At 43.9% G+C, this 19,775-nt stretch overlaps 1 protein-coding gene across 2 annotated transcripts in view; it reads right to left on the bottom strand.

Annotated features, from left to right (window-relative positions):
* Window positions 1–15,263, bottom strand: part of Hhip (hedgehog interacting protein) — a 98,294-nt gene extending 83,031 nt beyond the window's left edge. For both annotated transcript variants that reach the window (XM_055609061.1, XM_055609062.1), the window contains exons 1-4: window positions 14,533–15,263; window positions 8,795–8,987; window positions 2,580–2,733; window positions 1,687–1,888 (exon numbers count right to left, since the gene is read on the bottom strand). In XM_055609061.1, coding sequence (XP_055465036.1) covers window positions 1,687–1,888; window positions 2,580–2,733; window positions 8,795–8,987; window positions 14,533–14,808 — 825 coding nt within the window. In that variant the 5' untranslated portion in view covers window positions 14,809–15,263. The remainder of the gene's footprint in view (window positions 1–1,686; window positions 1,889–2,579; window positions 2,734–8,794; window positions 8,988–14,532) is intronic.
* Window positions 15,264–19,775: the final 4,512 nt, after the last annotated feature.

Genomic DNA, 19,775 nt, shown 5'->3' with positions numbered 1-19,775 from the left:
AGTAACCATATGGTGGCTCACAATCATCTGTAACTCCAGGCCTTCTGGCTTCCACAGACACCAGGCATGCATGTGATACACAGACATACATGCAGACAAAACACCCCCCCCACATAAAATAATAATAAATTTTAAAAATAATAAAAAATGAAAAAATAATAAAAGCAACAAACAGCTAACGGGACCTCACTGTCTAATGCAGACTGGCCTTGAACTTGCGATCTTCCCGCTGTGGCTTCTAAAGTACTGAGATCACACACATATACCACAGGAAAGGCTTAATCCCCCGACACACACATGTATCACAGGAAAGGCTTAATTCCCATCCCCAGTGCTGAGGACTGAAGCAATGACCTCTCACATACAGGTCAACTCTGTACAGAGCTGTATTTCCAGCATCAAAGGATATGTATAATTTATGGTAGTCTGTGGGTGTGGGCATAGGTGTGCCTTGGTGCAGCCATGGAGGCAGAGAACAGCTTTCAGAAGCCTGTCCTCTCCACTGTGGGGTCCAAGAATCAAACTCAAGTGGTCAGGCTTGTCTGGCAAGTGCTTTTACCTGATGAGCCATCTTGCTAGGCTTCTTTTTCTGTTTTGCTGTTGTTATGGTATTGGGTATGGAACCCAGAGCGTCACACGAGCTAAGCAGGTGCACTCCCAGTGACCCGCAGGCCAGATGCAGGTTCACGTCTTCTGTGGAGCACGTCTCGGCTTTACCAGGACATCACAGACCCACGTGGTCCCAACAAGTACAGCATTCCCTGTGTTCTCACTGACCCCCACCCCAAGTCACCCTAGTTCTCATTGACCCCCAGCATTACCTATGTCCTCATTGACTCATTCTAACTTAAAAAAATACCACAGTAGTACTGTACAGTTAATGGGAATATGCTTTTCTTCCATTGATTCCTTCTGATTTGGTGGTCCCTCACTAAGAAAGGGACATAAATCAAGTAGTTTATAGCTAACGAGGCTCAAACTGCAAATCCTCCATTGGCTCTTTTTTCACTTAAGGAGTGAAAAGGATACCCAGTTCTTTCTGAAACTCAAGACTCATTTATTTTGCTCCTACACAGTCATTAGAAGGTGCGTGTGTCTCCATTTGTGAACGTCACAGATGCCTCAGAGTCTCCTACTACCAACATTGTCTGTTATTCATGTGGTATCAACTTCAGGACAGTTTATTTACACACCTAGGTTCTTTGACTAAAGAATTCAAATTATGTATTCTACACATGACTAATTATTAATAAAAAATTTTGACTTACCTGTAAAAGCATTGTACAAATAAGTCATGGTATAAGAAATGTTTTTTTTCTAATGACACAAGCAAATAAAAGGCATGATAAAAAAATCAATTACAGTTTCTAATTGGAAATGTGAGTATGTAACATGAAATGGTGTGCCATCAACAGAGACCTAAAAGCAAAAGTTATTTTAGATATGAACAACATCTAGGGTAAGCATGTCAAAGCATCACTCTGAGTGCACTGCTTAACAGCCAGTAAATAAAGCAGAAGTGTCTTTGTCCCTTTCAGCTTCTGATCTCTTGGGTTGGGTTATCTCCTTATTTTCCCTCTCAAATAGCCTTTATTTTATTACAGAAACAAACCTCCAGTGAAAAGGGGAGCACTTAAGAGAAAGCCTACACAGCCAGAACAAAATAAAGAAATGTAAAAAGCCAACCTTTATTCCACTTTGAACAAGTTTGTGAATGTCCAAGTAAGGCTCCTTGAAAATTTCTCCTTCTGGGGTTAGGATCTTCACATAGCCTTCCTTCTCCAGAATGAAGAGGCGATGGGAACCATCCCCGCTGTTCACAGCGCCCACAGGCTGCCGCAGCCCGCTCGCAACCTCCTGGACACAGAAGCAGTTGTGTTTGTGTTTTCTAGACAAATCAGAGAAAACTGGTCAGCCCCCGCCGAAGGAGGCGCTCAATACATTCTCCATAGTGAATTTCTTCAAAGAGCCAATGATTTTGGAAATCAGGAAGGGCTGCTAGCCTAGGTATCTTACAATAGGATTCTTTTTTCAATGGAAAAATAACAAGATATCATTTTCTCAGAAAGAAAAGTGAGAACCAAAATAGTTTATTCTGAAATGTCATTAGCTCATTACCTTATTTTCAGTGACTATAATTAAAATTTGCTTTTACTCACAAATATGGACCTTTATGAGAAGACATTTAAAGAGAATGTTCTGAGATCTATTTATATAAAAAAACTGATTTGCTAATAATAATTGTGCTGAATATTTCCATGGTGCCATAAAGCTAACAGCAATCATAAAATCCAAGTTGAACACTGTGCCCGTAAAATTCTCATGAGTCACAGGGAAGCGAAGCTCATAACGTAGGATTAGGAGTCTAAGTATTAAATGTGTTTAAGCTATGATTTTAGGGGAACAAACTACTCAGGAGGAAAAGGAACTAATGCATGTGGAGTCTATAGCTCCTGAGCATAAGCATAGAGGTGTATGTCGCTGTCAAAACCACCGACTTGTTCCTTTTTTTTTTTTTTTTCCTTTAAGAGTAAAGAGCATTAAAAAAAAAAAAGTAAAGAGTATTGAATTGTATGAACCTGCTGATCTCCTCCACCTTCTCATATTCTTCCATCTGGTCCAAGTAGTTAGATGTTGGTCCTCTGACTTGCTTTCTCGGGAAATCTGGAAAGCACAACCCATCTTTGCTCGCATAGTAAAAGCAAAACTCATCAGCAGTTGTTTGAAGAAGACCTTTAAACAGACACATAGAAGGAGCCATTAGGACCATGAGGTAGTCCAGCAAAACTAGCTCATTTGAAAGACTTGGCTTCTCACCAAAGAGGAGTTTTAGAAACTATGAATAATCACAGGGAGAACTTGGCTACAACAATATGAAAGGGAAAGGCACGGGGCAGGGCAGTAGGGATTAGAATTCCCTTTTCTTCTTTAAATGCATTTATGAATTCCAGTGAAAGTGTAACCGTATGTTGAGTACTTCGAAGGGACTTCTTTATCCGTTCGTACGATGTGTGTGTTTGTTCATGAACTTAGGTGTACCATGTGTGTGCAGGAGTGTGAGGAAGCCATAGAGGCATCAGCTCCCCTGGAACTGGAGTTACAGACAGTCATGAGCTGCCAGCATGGGTGCTGGAAACACAGACCCTCAAAAGAGAAGTAAGTGATCTCCTCCAGGCCCTACTGTGCGGTCTACTGGAAAGGCTATATGAAAGGTGGGGTATAAAAATCCAGGGATCCTGTCACAGGGCTTCTCTATTCTTAAAGTTCCCGTGTTGAGCTTCTAAAGCTTCCTCACTGATGACAGCTTACATTTGTGAACTTACCTCATCACTAATTAGTCTAATTTCCCTACAGTACTAAATACCTTCCTAAAAAGAACACATGGCAACTAAGCTAGTCTACCGTTGGCCGGTTTTCCCAATGCAATGCCTTGATGTGGAGGCGACAAATGCCTCTATATTAAACTAATAACCCCCTGTGCAATCTTTAAGCAAGGAAGATGCTAAGGGTAAGCCTTTTAGTTCAAACATTTTGAAGCCTTTTATCCCTGCACCTTTTTCTCTAAGGGATAATGATAATCTATATTTAAATGATCTCTTCTATCTTCTTAGGAAGAAAAAAAATCAACACACCCCTGAACCAAAAGAAAATTATATGATAGATTTAATAAACAGGTGGTGAAATAAAGATGATTTTTCTTTTCTTTCACATTAAGGTTGTTGGTGTGTGTGTCTGTGTGTGTGTGTGTGTGTGTGTGTGTCTGTGTTTGTGTGTGTGTGTGTGTGTGTCTGTGTGTGTGTGTGTCTGTGTGTCTGTGTGTGAACACAGGTGGAAGTGTGGAGGTTGGAAGCCGACATCTGGTGTTTTCCTCACTTGTCCTCCTTAGTTTCTGAGGCCCTGAAGCTCACCGATTCTATCCATGATCCTGGCTAGCTCTAAGGAGCCCCCATCCCTGTGTCCCCATTTCTGGGGTCACAGACCCACTCCTCTGTGCTCAGCTTACATGCATACTGTAGACTAAACTCAGCCCTTAGGCCTGAAAAGCAAGCGCTTTGACTGAGCCATTCCCTGAGCCTGCAAAGATTTTTTTTATAAGCAGAGCTCTCCTTGTGTATAAAATTAAAAGCTTTGGACTAGAAGGAAAATATAGAAAAAAAAAAAAAACTTTGACATCCATAGTCTGAGGTACTACGATACTGGCTTTCTTGTGCTTGTTAGTAAGTCTGTATTCTGAAGACTCCTGCTTTCCAAGTCTGTTCTTATCAGCATCTGGGCAGAGGCTAGCTGCTGGAGTGCTCCCCAACAACCCAAAGCCCAGGCTTGATCTTAACACTGCAAACAAACAAACAATCGACAAACACACAAAACCCTGCTTGATCTGTTTTATATCAGAGTCAGCTCAGACAAGAGTCTCAGTTACCCAGAAAAATGCCTCTCACTCCCTATCTTTACTATAGCTAAGCTCTGATTCTTACAGAATCAGTGGAATTTTCTATCTGCCTACTACTTTTGGGATAAATGCATCTGGTAACTTAGAGTTTAAAAACTATATAACAAAATCAGATTTTTTGAGAATTTTATGAACCAGATTTGGGACTCAGCCAAGCGAGGTTTATCGGTGGAGTTGCAAGACACTCAAAGCTCCTTTCCAGTGAGCTTGACCTGGCTCAGTCCAAACCTCAGAACAAACCAACCTTATGGTGAAAGTGTCCCACATGATAAAGCTGGGTTTACATTTTTACCTCACTTTTGGGTGAAATGTGTCACCTTTATATTGCTGACAGAGACTCTTCAAGGGCAATTTCTGTCTGGGCTCTTGGAAAAGGAGGCCAGACAAAGCGTGTGCCCTCAGAAGCACGTGCACACAGGCATGCAGGGTACTGTGCGTGCCCTCAGGGGTGTGGGTTCACAGTTTGCAGGGTGTGGAACAGGAGGACTGACAGTCAGAGGACGAGCCTTAGGAGGGCAATGAGGATGCTTTCTCCCTTTGAGAATCTGCTAGTATCAGAAACAGAAAGGAAGGGAGAATTCATTCATCTTTGGGAATTCACCACAAAAACATAATTTTCTCCTCTCATTCTTCAGTGGCTAAGCACCCAGCTGAAAGCTGAAAGTGCTAAAACCAAATCTGTTTGAGTAAAAATAAGAAAAATAAAAATTCAAGTTTGCTTGAAAAGCAATTTGTGTATCTGCAAACCAGCACCATTTTGAGAGAAAATTAATGAATGAAACTATGACTAGTTTCACTTTTAAGAGTGTTATAAGCTGGGGATAAATGTTAGGAAATGAGACCTCATTTTCAAATAGACTATCTTAACCTTAGGCAAGACTGTATCTTTATAAACCTTGTGTACCGGATGTACTGACTGTTTTGGCCAAGCTCACAGCCTTGTTTGTAAGAATCCACCGAAGCCTTTCACTGCAGGTATGCGTTTACCCCAGCCTGGATCACCATACTGTGGTCAGGTCTACAAATGCTGAGCTACTGCGTTTGTTACCCCCCTGCGTACTTAGCAAGCCTTCAGGGTCTGTAGCCATTTTCGAAGATGGTGAGTCCAATCCTGCTATCCCACACAGCCCCCTATAAACATATTAGCCAGGAAAATAAGTACTCTCTAAAGCATATTATGTTTTCCAGTTTATTTCTCGGTATGTATTCTACAGAAGTTCATCCAGCATGATGCTGAAAGGGGAAGAGCTCCTGGGCCCTGGAAGGAAGGCTTTCGATGTATCCATCCTGTCCCTCTAGCGTTTTCTCCCTGGGACTAATAAGACACATGTGTTAGGTATCTGATGGAGTCAGAGCTGGAGAAACTCAATGGACTCAAACCCTTGACCTTGGCCTCATTAGCCACAGGATTAAACCAATTGAACTAATTGGGTGCAGACCTTTCACACGACTGGAACCTACTGCTGGGACATGACTGTCTAGAAGTGATAAAAATCATTACGGTAATAGGTACAAAGAATAAAGCAATACCAATGGGTGTCTCCATGTGCCCTCCTCAGGGTGTATTATACCAGCTTTAATGAACAAAAAATATCTATTCTGCTCATTCAAGCCAAAGAAAAGACCATGGGGTAAGCAATTTTGGCATTAGAGAAATTTTCACGAAATCACCTTTTTTGAGAAGTCCACAAATGGAGAACATTTTGATTAATAGCCCAGAGTTTACTCAATTTTACTGCTTTTGAGTTGGTTTTCTACTTTTTAGGAAAATAAGTAGATCCCGATTATTCTGAATTTAAATTTCTAGAACTGCACTGCCTTTCAGTTTCTAAGTATGTTCTAAGGTGGTCATGTTTTCTTAAAGCCAAGATGATAAAGTACATTTTTGAGTGATATAGGACAAGGAAAGAAATTTCTGAAATTACTTTGTTATAATCCCATCCATAATTTTACTTCTTTATACAAAACACATTCCTTGGGCTTTGTTCCTTCTCAGGGGTTTGATTTGTAGAAAGAAGATGACGTTGGCAGGAGCAGCTGAGATACACTGACCTGGTTTCTTAAAAATGGAATATCAACATAGCTGTTTCCCATGGGTTTGAATTACCGAGAGGCGTACACCAGAAGACAGACGTCAGGTGAAATAGTTACGAAGTTGTTCTTTTAACGGTTTCTAGATCGGTAGTGTAGTGGATGTCTAGACACACTTCTGGGCTGCAGGCAGGGCTGGATGGAGGACTCCCCGTCTGTTTGTCACAGTGTAGGGAATGGTAGCCTACCTGCTGCGGCTCTGACCGGCCAGTAAATCAATGAACACAAAGGCCGCAGAGTGTGTTCTTACAGCTCACTTTGGGGACAAGCATTTAAAATTACTGTCAGCAGTGACGTAGGAAAAGGCTGTCCCCCAGCTTGCTGCTAAGGCCCCCGGGTCTCTGGGCCCTCAGTGCTCTCTCCACTTCTGGAGTGGAGCCTTCATGGGGCTATCTTTCCAGGCAGCCTGGGTGGCCACATAGAGCACTTGACATCTTGATGCACTTCAGCAGTTTTACATATACACAAACTTTGTAGAAAAATAAATTTGTCATTCGTCACCACATATGTTGATCTGGGGCATGATGCACTCGCAGTTTGGTCTCGGCTGTTTGCTCGGCTGATCTTTGTTTTGTTATTTTGGACGCTAAAATAACTTCAGCTATATAAAGACCACCGTGGAGGAGTCTGCGAATCTAGCACGTTGCGTTTGCTGGGAAGTGATAAAGTTAATGAAGAAGCCAAGTGCTGGTATCCCTTTCGGCTAACGTTGTAAAGGCAGGGAGTCTGCAGCCGACCCCCATGCTCTCCAATCTGTTATCACTTCTCTGTGGCCACGGAGGCTACTGTGAGCAGTTCCACTTGGTGTTGAGGAATGTGATAAAGAGGGGAAACAACTAGTTTAAGAAAAGTCAGGGCACGGCCACAGTTAAAAAACAACAATATTTTCACATCTAAATGGATTTAGGGACACGCCACACTATATGCAGAGGGAGCAAGCAAACCTGGATTGTTTATTATTTATAGAGTTCTTTCAAAATTTTTTGTCTACGTTTTTGTGGGTCAGAAAAATACCAAGCTATATATAGCACTTTCCCCGAATTATCTGAGTCACATCCTCCTGTACTTCAGGCTTACCTCTTTCTTAAAAACCATTTAGTTTTATAAGTGGTTCACTGGAGTGACTTGTGTGTGAACTTGGACCAAGAATCTGTCTTGTTAAATTATGTTCTTCCTCCATGTTTCTTCTAATTAAAACGACAGCTACACAATTGATAGGTGTGTGCCTCCTCTGTTTGTGCCTAGTGTATGCGTGTATGCGTGTATGCGTGTATGCGTGTGTGCATGAGTGTAATGGCTAGAGGTTAATGCTGGGTGTCTTCCTCAATCACTCTCCTTCTCCCTTAACCATACAGACACTGACTCTCACACAAGCTCCCAGGATCTGCCAATCTCTGTGATCCCTGTCCTAGGTTACACATGGGCATGGCTGTGTCTTTTTTTTTACATGGGTTCTGAGGGTGTGAACTCAGGCCCCAGGGCTCGTGCGGCAGATACGTTAACAGTCGAGCTACGATGATGTCCATGTTTATTAGGCTCTGAAGTATGATGGTGCCCGGCGTCTTTGTGACACTGTCCAGAAGAGCTCCTGCGGCAATTCCGTCCTCCTCTCATCAGACTGCTCTGACCAGAGCAGGAGAGGTCTCCTGGGGCTCAGTTTCTCCCCTCTGTCCTGACAGCAGGGCTTTACCTTTCTACCCACCTCACTGTATTTCTAGGGCATCTAGTAACTCTATGTGAAAATGCTTGGTTCGATGTCTCTTTTGGGAATTCCTAGTCACCCTTTACCTAAAGAATATCTGCAAACCCAATAGGAACTCCCTTGTCCTATGTCAGCTATGTATCAGAGGCAGTGGCCTTCACACAGATGCTTGTAAAAAAGGCTCCAACAAGAAATGTCCATGCTGGGGGTAGAGTTCAGAGAGGTAAAGAGAAAAGAAAAGGAAGAAGGTTTGACTGATAATAACCCAGCATGTATAAAGTTAAACTGAGAATCCAATGTGTAAAAAGTTTACATGTTATCTTGATAAGAGACTTAAACCTTTAGAACAAAGTTAGTGTTCTCTTTGTCAGCGCGAGTTATAGTACTCTCTTCCAGAGCAATAAATGTATGAATTTGGAAAAGTTAATTATGAAGTAAGACAGGAAGGCAAAACACAATTTACAACTCTTGTAGGCAAACATTTAAGAACAGTTAGAAAGATTCTTAGCATGTTTTAACTTATGCAGGTTTTTTGTTTGTTTGTTTTTTACCTGGAATATGTCCCCGACAAGTATAAAAAAACTCTTTGCAATAATCTTTGCAGAGGAGCGGAAGTACGAGATCGCCATCCAGGACATCTCTTTCAGGTGAGCAGAACAGGCTCTGGGAATGTGGAGAGCAAGGCGCACACTTGATCTCCTCCAGTAACTTGCCACATTCTGTGTTGTTGGTGGCAGAAAAGATCTGAAAGCCGCAAATCAGAGATACATCCTGTTAGTCATGAGAAAAGTGAGCTTCGTCAGGTTTTCTTTCCCCTTTCAATCATGTGAGTAGAAAAGTCTACTTCAGAAAAAAAAAAAAAAAAAGAATGACTGTGTCATAGTATAGAGTCTTTGAAAAGGACAAACGTTATCTTTGAGGCCAGGGTTGGGAGACAAAGGTCAGAGAAGGACACATAGAAGCTGGTCTTGCCTTTGCAAACCCAAGTGTGTGAAGCTGTTCTCCTGCTGTTAAAATTAAGACGTTTATAGACTGTTGAATGTTTGATTCACTTTCTCTGCCCCAGGGCACATGCTGGTTGCTGTTTACCTTAAAAATCCTGTACCTTTATCTGACTGTGCCCTAAGTGTAATTTTAAAGACATGGCTTACTCGTGTCATTGGTGAAAAATCTATTCAATTCCTAAAGCCCCTCATACAACTTAAAACTCTACTTAGATATCATTTTGGTACATTTGTACTTGTTCCCAGTCTGACAGCAGTGCTAGGTACTGCCTTTCATGCTCTATAGAAATACCCAAAGCTGAACCAAATGGGCTCAAGATCCGTTTTTAATATTCATTATATCTAAGCCAGGAAAAACTTTCTAGCTAGCTCCTTAGGTATTTTATATGCATGAATACACTCAGAGTTTAGTGAACGTGTTTTTGTATAGTGGACATTGAATTTTTATGAAAAGAATACTCTTGCTATTATTCTTACAGTGATATGTCCTTTATTTCAGTAAGATCAGTTCAGAGACCTGATGATTTCTTGAGTTAATAACTTGTAGATGCAAGTCTTCGCATCGGTCTTCACTTGGAAACCTGGTTTGAAGATTCCTTCAATGGGTATGTGGGGAAATCAATCAGTGATTTCCCCACATACACACACAAAATGCTAGAGCATGTATGAATTTTACAGTGTTTTAATGTAGGCTTCTACTTAAGTATTTCTCTGGAATGGTGCATTAAAATTAAAAGTTTGAGATATTAGAAAATTGTTTAGTTTTTTAAATAATTATTTCTTTTTACAAGTTGAGCTAATTTGAATAAGTAATATAGCCTCTGTTTTTCTGGATTATAATATCACAAGGGTCATTAAAAAAAATAACAGGTCTAAAAGACAAGGTAATCTAAAAACAAATTGTAGTGAGAGTCTTCAACAGTCTGAAAGAGGCTGTTCCAGGTCATAAAAAAGCATGTATATGTTACAGCTACTTAGAGTTTTCAAAAGTTATTAATCATAGTTGCATTTACATTTTAATTTCTATCTGCTTGTTTAAGTGACAATTGCTTAAATGGTCCAAGTTTTGTAGAAGAAAACATACACCAGACACTTAGAATTTGCATTCCAGGAATGTTTTCAATGTCGTTTATTGTCCAGCCTGGAGACCTCACCAGATCTATTCAGTATGAATAGTGTACAGCTTGATTCTGCTTATTTTGCATATAGCAATCCTTCAGGGACCAAATAACTGCAGAGAGCTGAAGCCACCTCTTCTGCTGCCTGAAAACGAGGCTGTAATTACCCTTGCTTTTATGGAGACTATTTGTGCTTCTTCTTTTTTTTTTTTTTTTTTTTTTAATAGCTAACACAGAATGATCCCATGTCCTCTCCCAGCTGCTCTTCAGGAAGAAATTGCTTTTAGTGCCTAAAGAATTTTGTCTTTTACAATTTTTGGAATGTGTCCTGCCCACAAGATCCTTCATCAAAAGTTTCACAAATAGGGTTCAATAAATTATCTGAAATCAAGTAGAATATTATTCTTGTTAAGGTTGACGCTGCTCTGGCCCAGCAGGATGGTAACATTTTACTCCGTGTGCGGTCTGCAGTGTAAACACCTATTTGAAGATAGATAGAGCCATCATTCTGGCTTCGGTTTCAATGAACCAATAGTCTTACTGAAGTCAATTAAACTGACTCAGTCCAAGCAACAACACTGGTTTAGACAGATGAGTCCTGGTGTGTGTGCTGGCGGGGGGCAGTGACACCCCTTCTTTTCTTTTTTTTTTTCTCCACTCCAAAATGTCTATGCCAGACATACAGGTTCTTAACTTTATGCCTGACATTGCCATGAATTTTAAGAAGAAATTTAGGTTAATTTTCTGTTTCAGTTTTAAAAAGCCAAATACAAAGTCATCAAGTTATAGTGGTTTAGCTAAATACATTTTGGAAATGGTGTAAAGCTTGTAAACATGATTACAGCCAGCCTGGGAAGGGTGAGGCTGTGGCTGACAGATCTGTAACTTTTGGCAGCTCATCCTCCAATCTTTAGCCACATGAAAGTGAAATCTAGGGAAGAAAGGTAAGGTAAGTATTAGGGTGCAGAAGAAAGTACACAGCTACAGCTTATCAACAGAGAAATAAGTAGCAGAGACCCCCCCCATCATGTTCCTCTTTATTTATCAAGTAACTAAACAAAGACTGTAAAGAGGTGCCCACATGGGTTCCATGAAGGGATAAACAGAGAAAATACAGGACAGTATATTAAGATGTCGCCTTGAGATCACTTGGCCCACAGAAAGGCTATTTCTAAAAAGTCATATGCCTACAAGACTTCAGCTGTTGGGCAGAGCACACGCGCCTCTGGGCTATAGTGCTGGATTATGTCATTAAAGAGTTCAGTTTCAATTTTAGGCTAATATGTAAATAGATCATTGTACTAAGGCAGCTGTTAAAGGGACCCCAGGATGAGTTATTTGTTTAGTTGGATGTGTTCAACAATAGCCTTTGTCCCTGCAAGAGCCAGAGCAAACAAATGATTGTAAAAGGGCACACTTGAAAACAATTACTTTTCACCCATTCCTTGACAGCTTTGGCTGTGAAACCACCAAGGCAGAGAGAGGAGAGAGAGAGAGAGAGAGAGAGAGAGAGAGAGAGAGAGAGGCTGTTTCTCTGTGACTACAAGTTAAGTTTTAGAAATGAGGTATTTTAGTGGGCTGTAGATTCAGTTTAGCTAATGAGAATTAGATCCCTTTAGCATGCTGTATTTAGGATCTGCAGCAATTTTGCTAAGACAACATACCGCATGAAATTTTGGCATCTCTTATGTGTTATCATAGTTAACAATCTAATTATATTACATGACATTATTAAAACCTACAAGGAACTCAACTATAAGAACATAGCATGGAGTCTGGGAAACTGAACTAAATGTTCGTTACTGAAGAAAGTTTGTTAGCCTAGCAACTGGATTTAACTGCTTAGCTGACCACATTCAATCTTCTGAGTAGTTAGTTGCTCACTATCCATTTGTCTTAGAAATTTCTCCCCTGAGAAAAAGCTACAGTAGTACTTTCCTTGAAAAATTGAAGAAATGCAAAAATTTTTCCTGGGATTTTTTTTTAACAACAACAACAACAATAAATGTCTCATTCAAATAACCACCATCTCTCTTGTATACACATTTATAAAATAATATCCTAACATATAATATGGGAAGGCTACGGGGAAAGGGGAAACACCAATGTTTATTGTAAAATAACGTGTTTTTAAAACTTATTAAAATTTGGGAACGAAGGTCAAGAATACTTGGGCATGGCTGTACCAAGTCTCTGCCTTGAACAATCTGAGTATTGTTTATAAACCACTTGCACTAGAGCAGCACAGCTGAATCCAACTTGGTTCACACATTTTCCCAATGAATCAGAGTTTGGTGGAGAGTGGAAGAGCTCAGACAGGATCATGCACAGCTCACATGGCAGACCTCTCCTAAATAATTATTTTTCTTAAGTTTTTCTAATGTAACCTCCGTAAGGATTATAATCTCCCCTCCATCTGCCCCCTTGTCCCTTTTCCACACCATAGTTGGTTCAGAACAAAGTTTGCATTCCACATGTTTCTGGAAGAGGTCAGTATTGCAAGGGTCTCTGGATCCTTGCTCTGGTCAGCATACAGTACACACAGGGAGACTGCACGGCCAGGAAATATTTCCACACCTTTCTCTGAGTTTCCCCCTTGGGGATGGGGTGGGGACTTCTGGAGAAGCCTTTAAGATGCTCGGTCTGAGATGTTTCTGTAGCTTCATTCAATTAGGAGGCTGGGGCTTAATGACATTGTTGTGAATAAAATGCTGGCATATCTGTCGCCCCATCTCACACTACTGCTGCATATGGTAAGAATAAAGAGTGAGCTGCAGCTGAAACCCACGGCAAGACAGCTCTCACTCATCTGGGAATAGAACGAGTCGGACAAACGCTCCCTCAAAAGGCATGAACATTTGGACAGAGCTGGGGACTGAAAGAGAATGATGTTCTCTAGTTTCACCCATTAGTGAACCAACTAACAAATACAATGGTGGTGTTGTTATTCTTTGGCCATAAGCAACAGGACGCTGTGTGTGGGCAGCAGTTTAGTGGGGAGGAGGATAAGTCGACCCCTTTTTGTCCTATTGATTTTTTTCCTATTTGCATGACTTGAGCAAATTAAATGATGCAATATGGCTTTTTGTTACAAAACAAAGTGAGAGGTACCACCCAGACACATATGTTGATTCGAAGGAGCTGTTTACATGATAATAGGGTGAAATCTACCGTGAACTGAGCATAAAAATTAGATTCAGCCTGGGCATTTTTTTTTTTTTTAATGCCTGGGCCAGCAAGAGTGGAGCACAAGTTTTCCGAGAGTCTCTCAGACCTTGACAACTGCAGGGTTGTAACAGAGGAATTCTTAATTAAACCTAAGAAGGGCAAAGAGAGAGGGAGCAAAAACATCTGACTGTCCCCCTGCCCCCACCCCGCGCAGTGATGGTTAATGACAGGATCCCACGGACAGCACACAGCACAGTATCCCACGAGAAAAATCTGGTACAGAAATCAAGACCAACGATGTCTTGCACTGGGCAGACCCTTCTTGACTAAACTAATCAACGCATGGGAAGTGCATATGTCATCACTCATAAAAATGAGTTTCCAGACAAGATAGTCCTAGACAACGCAATACCTGTGAAAGCCTGGATTTACAATATTACAACAAGACAGAGAAACCTTCAAGTAAGAGGCTCCAGCAAAACCTCAGAGTTCTTAAGGAACCCTTCCTCTGGTTTAACCATTGTCATGCAAGCTAGACCCTTCAGCCTGGGCTTGGGCTGCTAAACCAACAGCGCCCGCCTCGACAGCCTTTAGAATTCAATCCGCTTACTAGTTGGAGCACGTGGGGAAAACTGAACAAATCTTTTTCCCCCCCAGAAAAATAAACCGGAAACCACAGCCACCCTAATTTACAGTTCCACCTCACTAAGTGCTCTATTTGATCCAAAATACACTATTAATTCCCATTCTTTTAAAATATTGACCCAGCCCAGGACGCGGGTACCACAGAAACATCTCTCTCTGCAGATAGGCAAGTTTCACCAGCATCCCCACCACGGACTCCAGAGAGGAAGGGCCATCTGCACACCACTGAGAAAACGCGCCCGGACCACTTAATCACGTTAAGAAAAAGTTATCAGAACTTCCAAATAAGTTGAGCCTCTCTTGCCGCTATCAGCATCTCAGCAAGGCGCATCTGCGGGGCCGGGGAGTGCCTACCTTGTTCTCCAGACGCCCCAAGCCGCGGCTGTCACTCTGCAGGCAGCAGGATACCCGTGGGTAGAAGCCACCGCACAGGACCTCTCCGCTCAGCAGCTCCAGCTGCGACATCATCCGCCGGTCTCGCCTTTTCAGGCGCTTGGGGGGATTCCCATTCAGGCACCTTCTCCTCCTCGCTCCGCTCCCTTCGCTCCTTTCCCCAAACTTGGCATCCCCTTCAAAGAAGCCCAGAGCGACGGCCAACAGTAGCAGCTTAAAGGAGAGCATCTTCAGCATCGTCTGCCGGGAGCGGCGAGGGCAGGGCGCGGGAGGATGGGGGGCGGGGGGCGGGAAGGCCGCTGCCCAGCAGGGGCACTAGGGCGCAGCTCCAGGAGAGGGCTGCGGGGCGGCGGGACGCTCCGAGGCCGAGGGAGGTGGCGGGGAGAAGGATGTGGAGCTATGCAACTTTGCCTTAGGGCGGCGGGAGCGGCGAGACGGAGCGCGGTGACACCGCCCGCGGCCAGCGTCAGTTGGGTTAGGGGCTTTCCGCGGCGGCTGGGAAGTGGGAGGAGAGGGAGTTGGAAGAGGAGGAGGAAGGAGAGCAGAGACAGCCGTAGAACCCCGCTCGCCCGCTAAGTGGGGGTTGCTTGAGTGGGACAGCAGCGGGAACCGACAGGGCGGCGGGCCGGGCGGAGGCAGGGCGGGCGCTGGGCTCCGAGGATGCTGAGGTCTCCTCTGCCGGCGGCTGCAGCTTCTCACGCAGCCTCTCATGTTTCGCTCCCTCTTTTCTTCTTCTTTTTAACTAGCGCGCGGGGAGGTGCTGCCACCGCGCGCCCCTTGACGTCACCGGCGCCCGCGCGCCCCCGCCCGGGGTGGGGGAGAGGGGAGGGGGCCCCCGGCGGAGGTGGGGCGGGGGCGGAGGAGGGCGGGGAGGGGGCCGGCAGCGCCCCGGAGCCAGCCCCCGGGCTCGGAACCTCCCGGGACGCCGCCGCGCGGGGGTGGGGGTGGCACGGCCGCGGTGCCCAGCCTGGGGTGAAAGTGCCGGGCTCCCACACCGCGTGTGAGTAAGAGGGGACCGCGGGAGGTGATAGGGAGGGGCGGTTCCCTGGCTTTGCCCACGCTCCTCCGGTCTAGTTCCCTAGCCCGGGGAGGAACGGACCCCGGGCTGCAGCCGGTGCTGGGAGCTCGTGGGTGCCTTTTCCTCTCTGGCGTGGACAAATGCCGCTGGTCTCCAGCGAGCCTCGAGACGTAGAGAGAGAACCCAGATGCTGCGAGGTTTTGCGTAGGCTGAGGTGGTTTGGAGACGTCTGAAAGGGCCACCCACAGGTCCTTGCTGAAGTTCCTGGAGCAACTGCAGCGGCGGGTATCACAGAGCAGGCTGAACCTGGTGCTTCTCCGGGGGTATGCGGGCTGGACCTAGGCAAGATGCCCCAAAGGGGCCACCTGTAACCCCAGACTAAGTCCTCTGGGAGACACCTGTGGAGATCTCAAGCTAGCTGTTCAGTAGGCATTTGTAAAGTACTTGCGTGCACAAACTTTCTGGTATGCAAATACAGGGGAGGAGGAATTTAGTCTCCAAAGAGCAAAAGCACAAGCCCCACTTAGTAGCTCCGTGTGTACAAATAAATTTACGTTTCCCCTAACTGGACAAGTTCTGCCTAGAGCGTTTTGAGAAAGGAGTTGACATTATCAAGAGCTGTGATTTCATGTTTACCGGAGCCCTGCAAGTCCGCTCTGGGACATGCCTCCCAGGAGCTGCACACAGAACATGATTTTTGTCTATTTGGGAACTTAACGGGGAAGCCTATTTCCTGGTGGATGGCTTTTGATGAGGGGATAAGGCTGTTTTTCCCATTTTGGCAATAGAGGAATGTTCACCATATTTGGACAAAGATTTCACCAGGCTCCCATGAAAGTTGGTGGTGATTGAGTCTGGAAACTAATTACTTTTAAAGTGGTATCAGAGGCTTGGTGAGCCTTGTCCCTTTCAGTCCCTGGGTTCTGAATTACATTTTATGTGTGAAGTTAGGGTTTTTAAGCAACAGGAGTGACCTGTTAGAAGAAACCTAAGGCCTGCTGACACATTTGGCCTCAGATAAAGCAAATGCCCGGGAGACAGACCTAACACTTTCCCATAGAATGCCATAGTCTAACGTGTACAGCTTATGGAGAAAACCACTCGGCTTCCCATGTGCTTCATCCAACAGTCCTCCTGCTTAGAAGTCTTTGACCATCAAATAAATCACAGTAAGGACTTTAAGATGTTAAAAGCTCTCACTTCCGTAGTTCTTGAGAGGAGTTCTGTTGAGATCAAGCCACTGGCATGGTCCCAGGTAACTCAGACCTCAGAACCCCGTCTACAACGCATTTAGGCTTTATTACTAATCCTAGTTTAACGTCTTTTCCTAAAGTGAAGATTCTTCTCAAGTCATCTTAGTCGTTCACGTTCCCACTTTTAAGCCATAAACTCATGTCAATAGCGTTGGGTCAGGCCTTCCTGTGTACTTCTGTGCTGTGTGCTTCCAGACCAAGGGCATCTGGAGCGAACTATTACTCGATTTTACAAAATTATGCTTCTGTTATAAGCTCTGATCCTAAGGGTAAAGAGGCAGAGCATTCATATGTGATCTAAAGGAGACAAGCTTATTTCCTTCTTTTCGACTTGGGACAATTGCGTGCTGTAGGCTGGCCTTATGCTTTAAGGATGACCTTGAACTATGACTGATTCTTCTGCACCCACCTCCTTTGTGTCAGGATTGCAAATGAGGACCTTCCTGCCTATGTGAGGGACTGCTCAGAATAAAATTCCAGGGCTTCCCAAGGCCCAGGGTAGAACCAAATGTGACTGAATGAATGACTGAATGAAAGGATGACTGAATGAATGAATAGATAGATAAGTGAATATCAGTGAAATGATTCCTAATGATGTTCTGCTCTACTCATAGATGGATGCCTAGTCCAGTCATCATCAAAGAGGCTGCCTCAGGCAGCTGATGGGAGCAAATACAGAGACGCCACAGAGACCCCACAGCCAGTCATTAGGTGGAGAGAAGACCCAGGTTGAAGCTGTCCATTGGGTCTCTCCCGTTGGGTCCCTCCCCTCAGAGTGTGGAAGTTCAGGGAACCCACTGAACCCTTGGAAGAGGGGTAGGAGGAATTGTGGGAGCAAGAGGGGTCAAGGAAAGCTGGGAGCATGGCCTGAGGCGTCGACTGAGGAAGTCTCATGACGGCTCCCAGAACCAGAAACGGTGACCACAAAGCAGGTTTGGGTCTGAGCTGGGTCTTCTGCATGGATGTTGTGTTTGTTGGATTGTTGTTTTGGGGGAACCCCTGACAGTGGGAGTTGGGGTGTCTCTGACTCTTTCGCCTGCTCTTGGGAGCCTTTTACTTCCACTGGGTTGCCGAGTGTAGCCTCGCCTTGACATGATGGTCTTATTGTAGCTTGCTGTACTCTGGGAGGCTTGCTTTTTTTCTGAGGAGCACAAGGGTGGAGAGGGAGGGTAGAAGAGGAGGATCTGGGGGAGAGGAGAGTGGAACTAGAAGGAGGGCACTGTATGAAAGAAGAATAAATAAAAATTTAAAGAATCCCAAAGCTTTATACATGCAAAGCAAACACCCTCCCAACTGAGCTACATCACTTCTTTGTTCTGTCTTGACACATGCAACCAGAAATTATCCGTGCACAATATATGAAAGGCAAGTAATCAGATCCCTCATGGGACCCCAAGTTTATTCCTCTGCCACTGACAGAATTTCGAAATAGTCACTGACTCCTGTTTTACAGGTGGACTAAATTCTGATTTTTCTCTCCTCCAGACGCAACTTTTCCCACAGCAGATGAACCATCTAATTTGTTAGGAATCAAGCATCAACACTTCGGTGTTTCCTAAAAAAGCCTCCTCAGAGGCTGCAACAGGCCAGCAGAGCCTTTGCACACCTGGACAGAATCAGAAGGGTCGTTTTCCAGCCATTATACCTTGTTTACGAAGCATGTACATACTGCATTTATCTTCGTCCATGCATTGTTGGTGACTGTAAGAAACTTTATCATGTGTGAATGAGCTATACGTACCAGATCCAGGAATTAGACATCTCTCTTTTTGATCACCCCAGCTGAGTCCAATTTGCTCTTATGTTACTGTGACCAACTCGCAATAAATCTTACCTACTGGCCATCTTCCTTGAGTTGATACTTTCTGAAAGCTTTGAATGAGTTAGAAAAAAATCTTTTTATTGTCAACAGGGGGAACAGACATTTGAGTGTACACCCATTGTGAAGAATTTTAGACCTCGTCTTTTCAAGTTAAATGACGGACTGCCGTATGACTCCATAGAGGGAGAGAAAGACCACATATTATCTAACAATTGTAGACTGGCCATAGTTCAGGGAGAGTGACCGGCACAGTGGCAGGATAGCTGGCTGTCTTTATCTCTGGTTATTTAACCTTCCTTGTTGAAGTTAGTACTTGGGCCAGCAAGATGGCTTTGTGGATAGAGGCACTTGCCCCAAGCCTGATAATTTGAGTTTGATCCCCGAGACTTGAATGATGGAAGGAGAAAACCAGCTCCCATAACTTGTCCTCTGATGTTCTACATACATCATGACATCCATTGGCATGTGTGTGAGTGCTCCTCCCTCAAATATTCAAATAAGTACCTGTGTTCAAGACTCTACTCTAGGCACTGGAAACACTGTTTAAAACTTGAGTGGAACTTCCTCTAATGGCAGAGGCAGATAACTTCTAGATATAGATTATATCAGATGTCCAAGATTGACAGAGGGAAAAGAGATGATAGGGAAGGAAGGCACAGGCCTTTAAAGGAATGGCTGTTATGAAGATTAGAGCAGTGAGCTGTGTATATGCAGAGCATAAGGAACAGGAAAGCAAACTGGATGAAGTAGGCAAGATGGGGATGTCCAGGGATTAGCAACAAGGCTCAGCTCTCAACAGTGGACACAAGAGAGTGACAGAAAATGACAAGAATGGTGATTTCTTGAAGCATCCAGGTTCCAGGTTGTATGGGATCTTTGGTTCTCCTTTGCTTAATGAGATGCCTCTCCCATGGTAGGCACACTCTAACGCTGAACTATCCACCCTGCTCTAGGCAGATGTCTTTTCAGAAACAAACATCTGGCTACTTTGACAGAGTGAATTAAAAATGTGGAATTGAGTAAATACGTATTGGAGAACTGGAAACACATAAAGGGCCATGGAAGGAAAGGAACTTGTGACTGGAGTGAAATGGGGAGGCAGAGGAGAGCT

This window comes from Psammomys obesus, unplaced genomic scaffold, assembly GCF_907164565.1.
Source record: "Psammomys obesus unplaced genomic scaffold, mPsaObe1.curated_primary_1811, whole genome shotgun sequence".
In the NCBI taxonomy this organism is placed as follows: Eukaryota; Metazoa; Chordata; class Mammalia; order Rodentia; family Muridae; genus Psammomys; species Psammomys obesus.
Note: the sequence above shows the minus strand (reverse complement) of the source record. Positions and strands in the feature narration are given on the sequence as shown.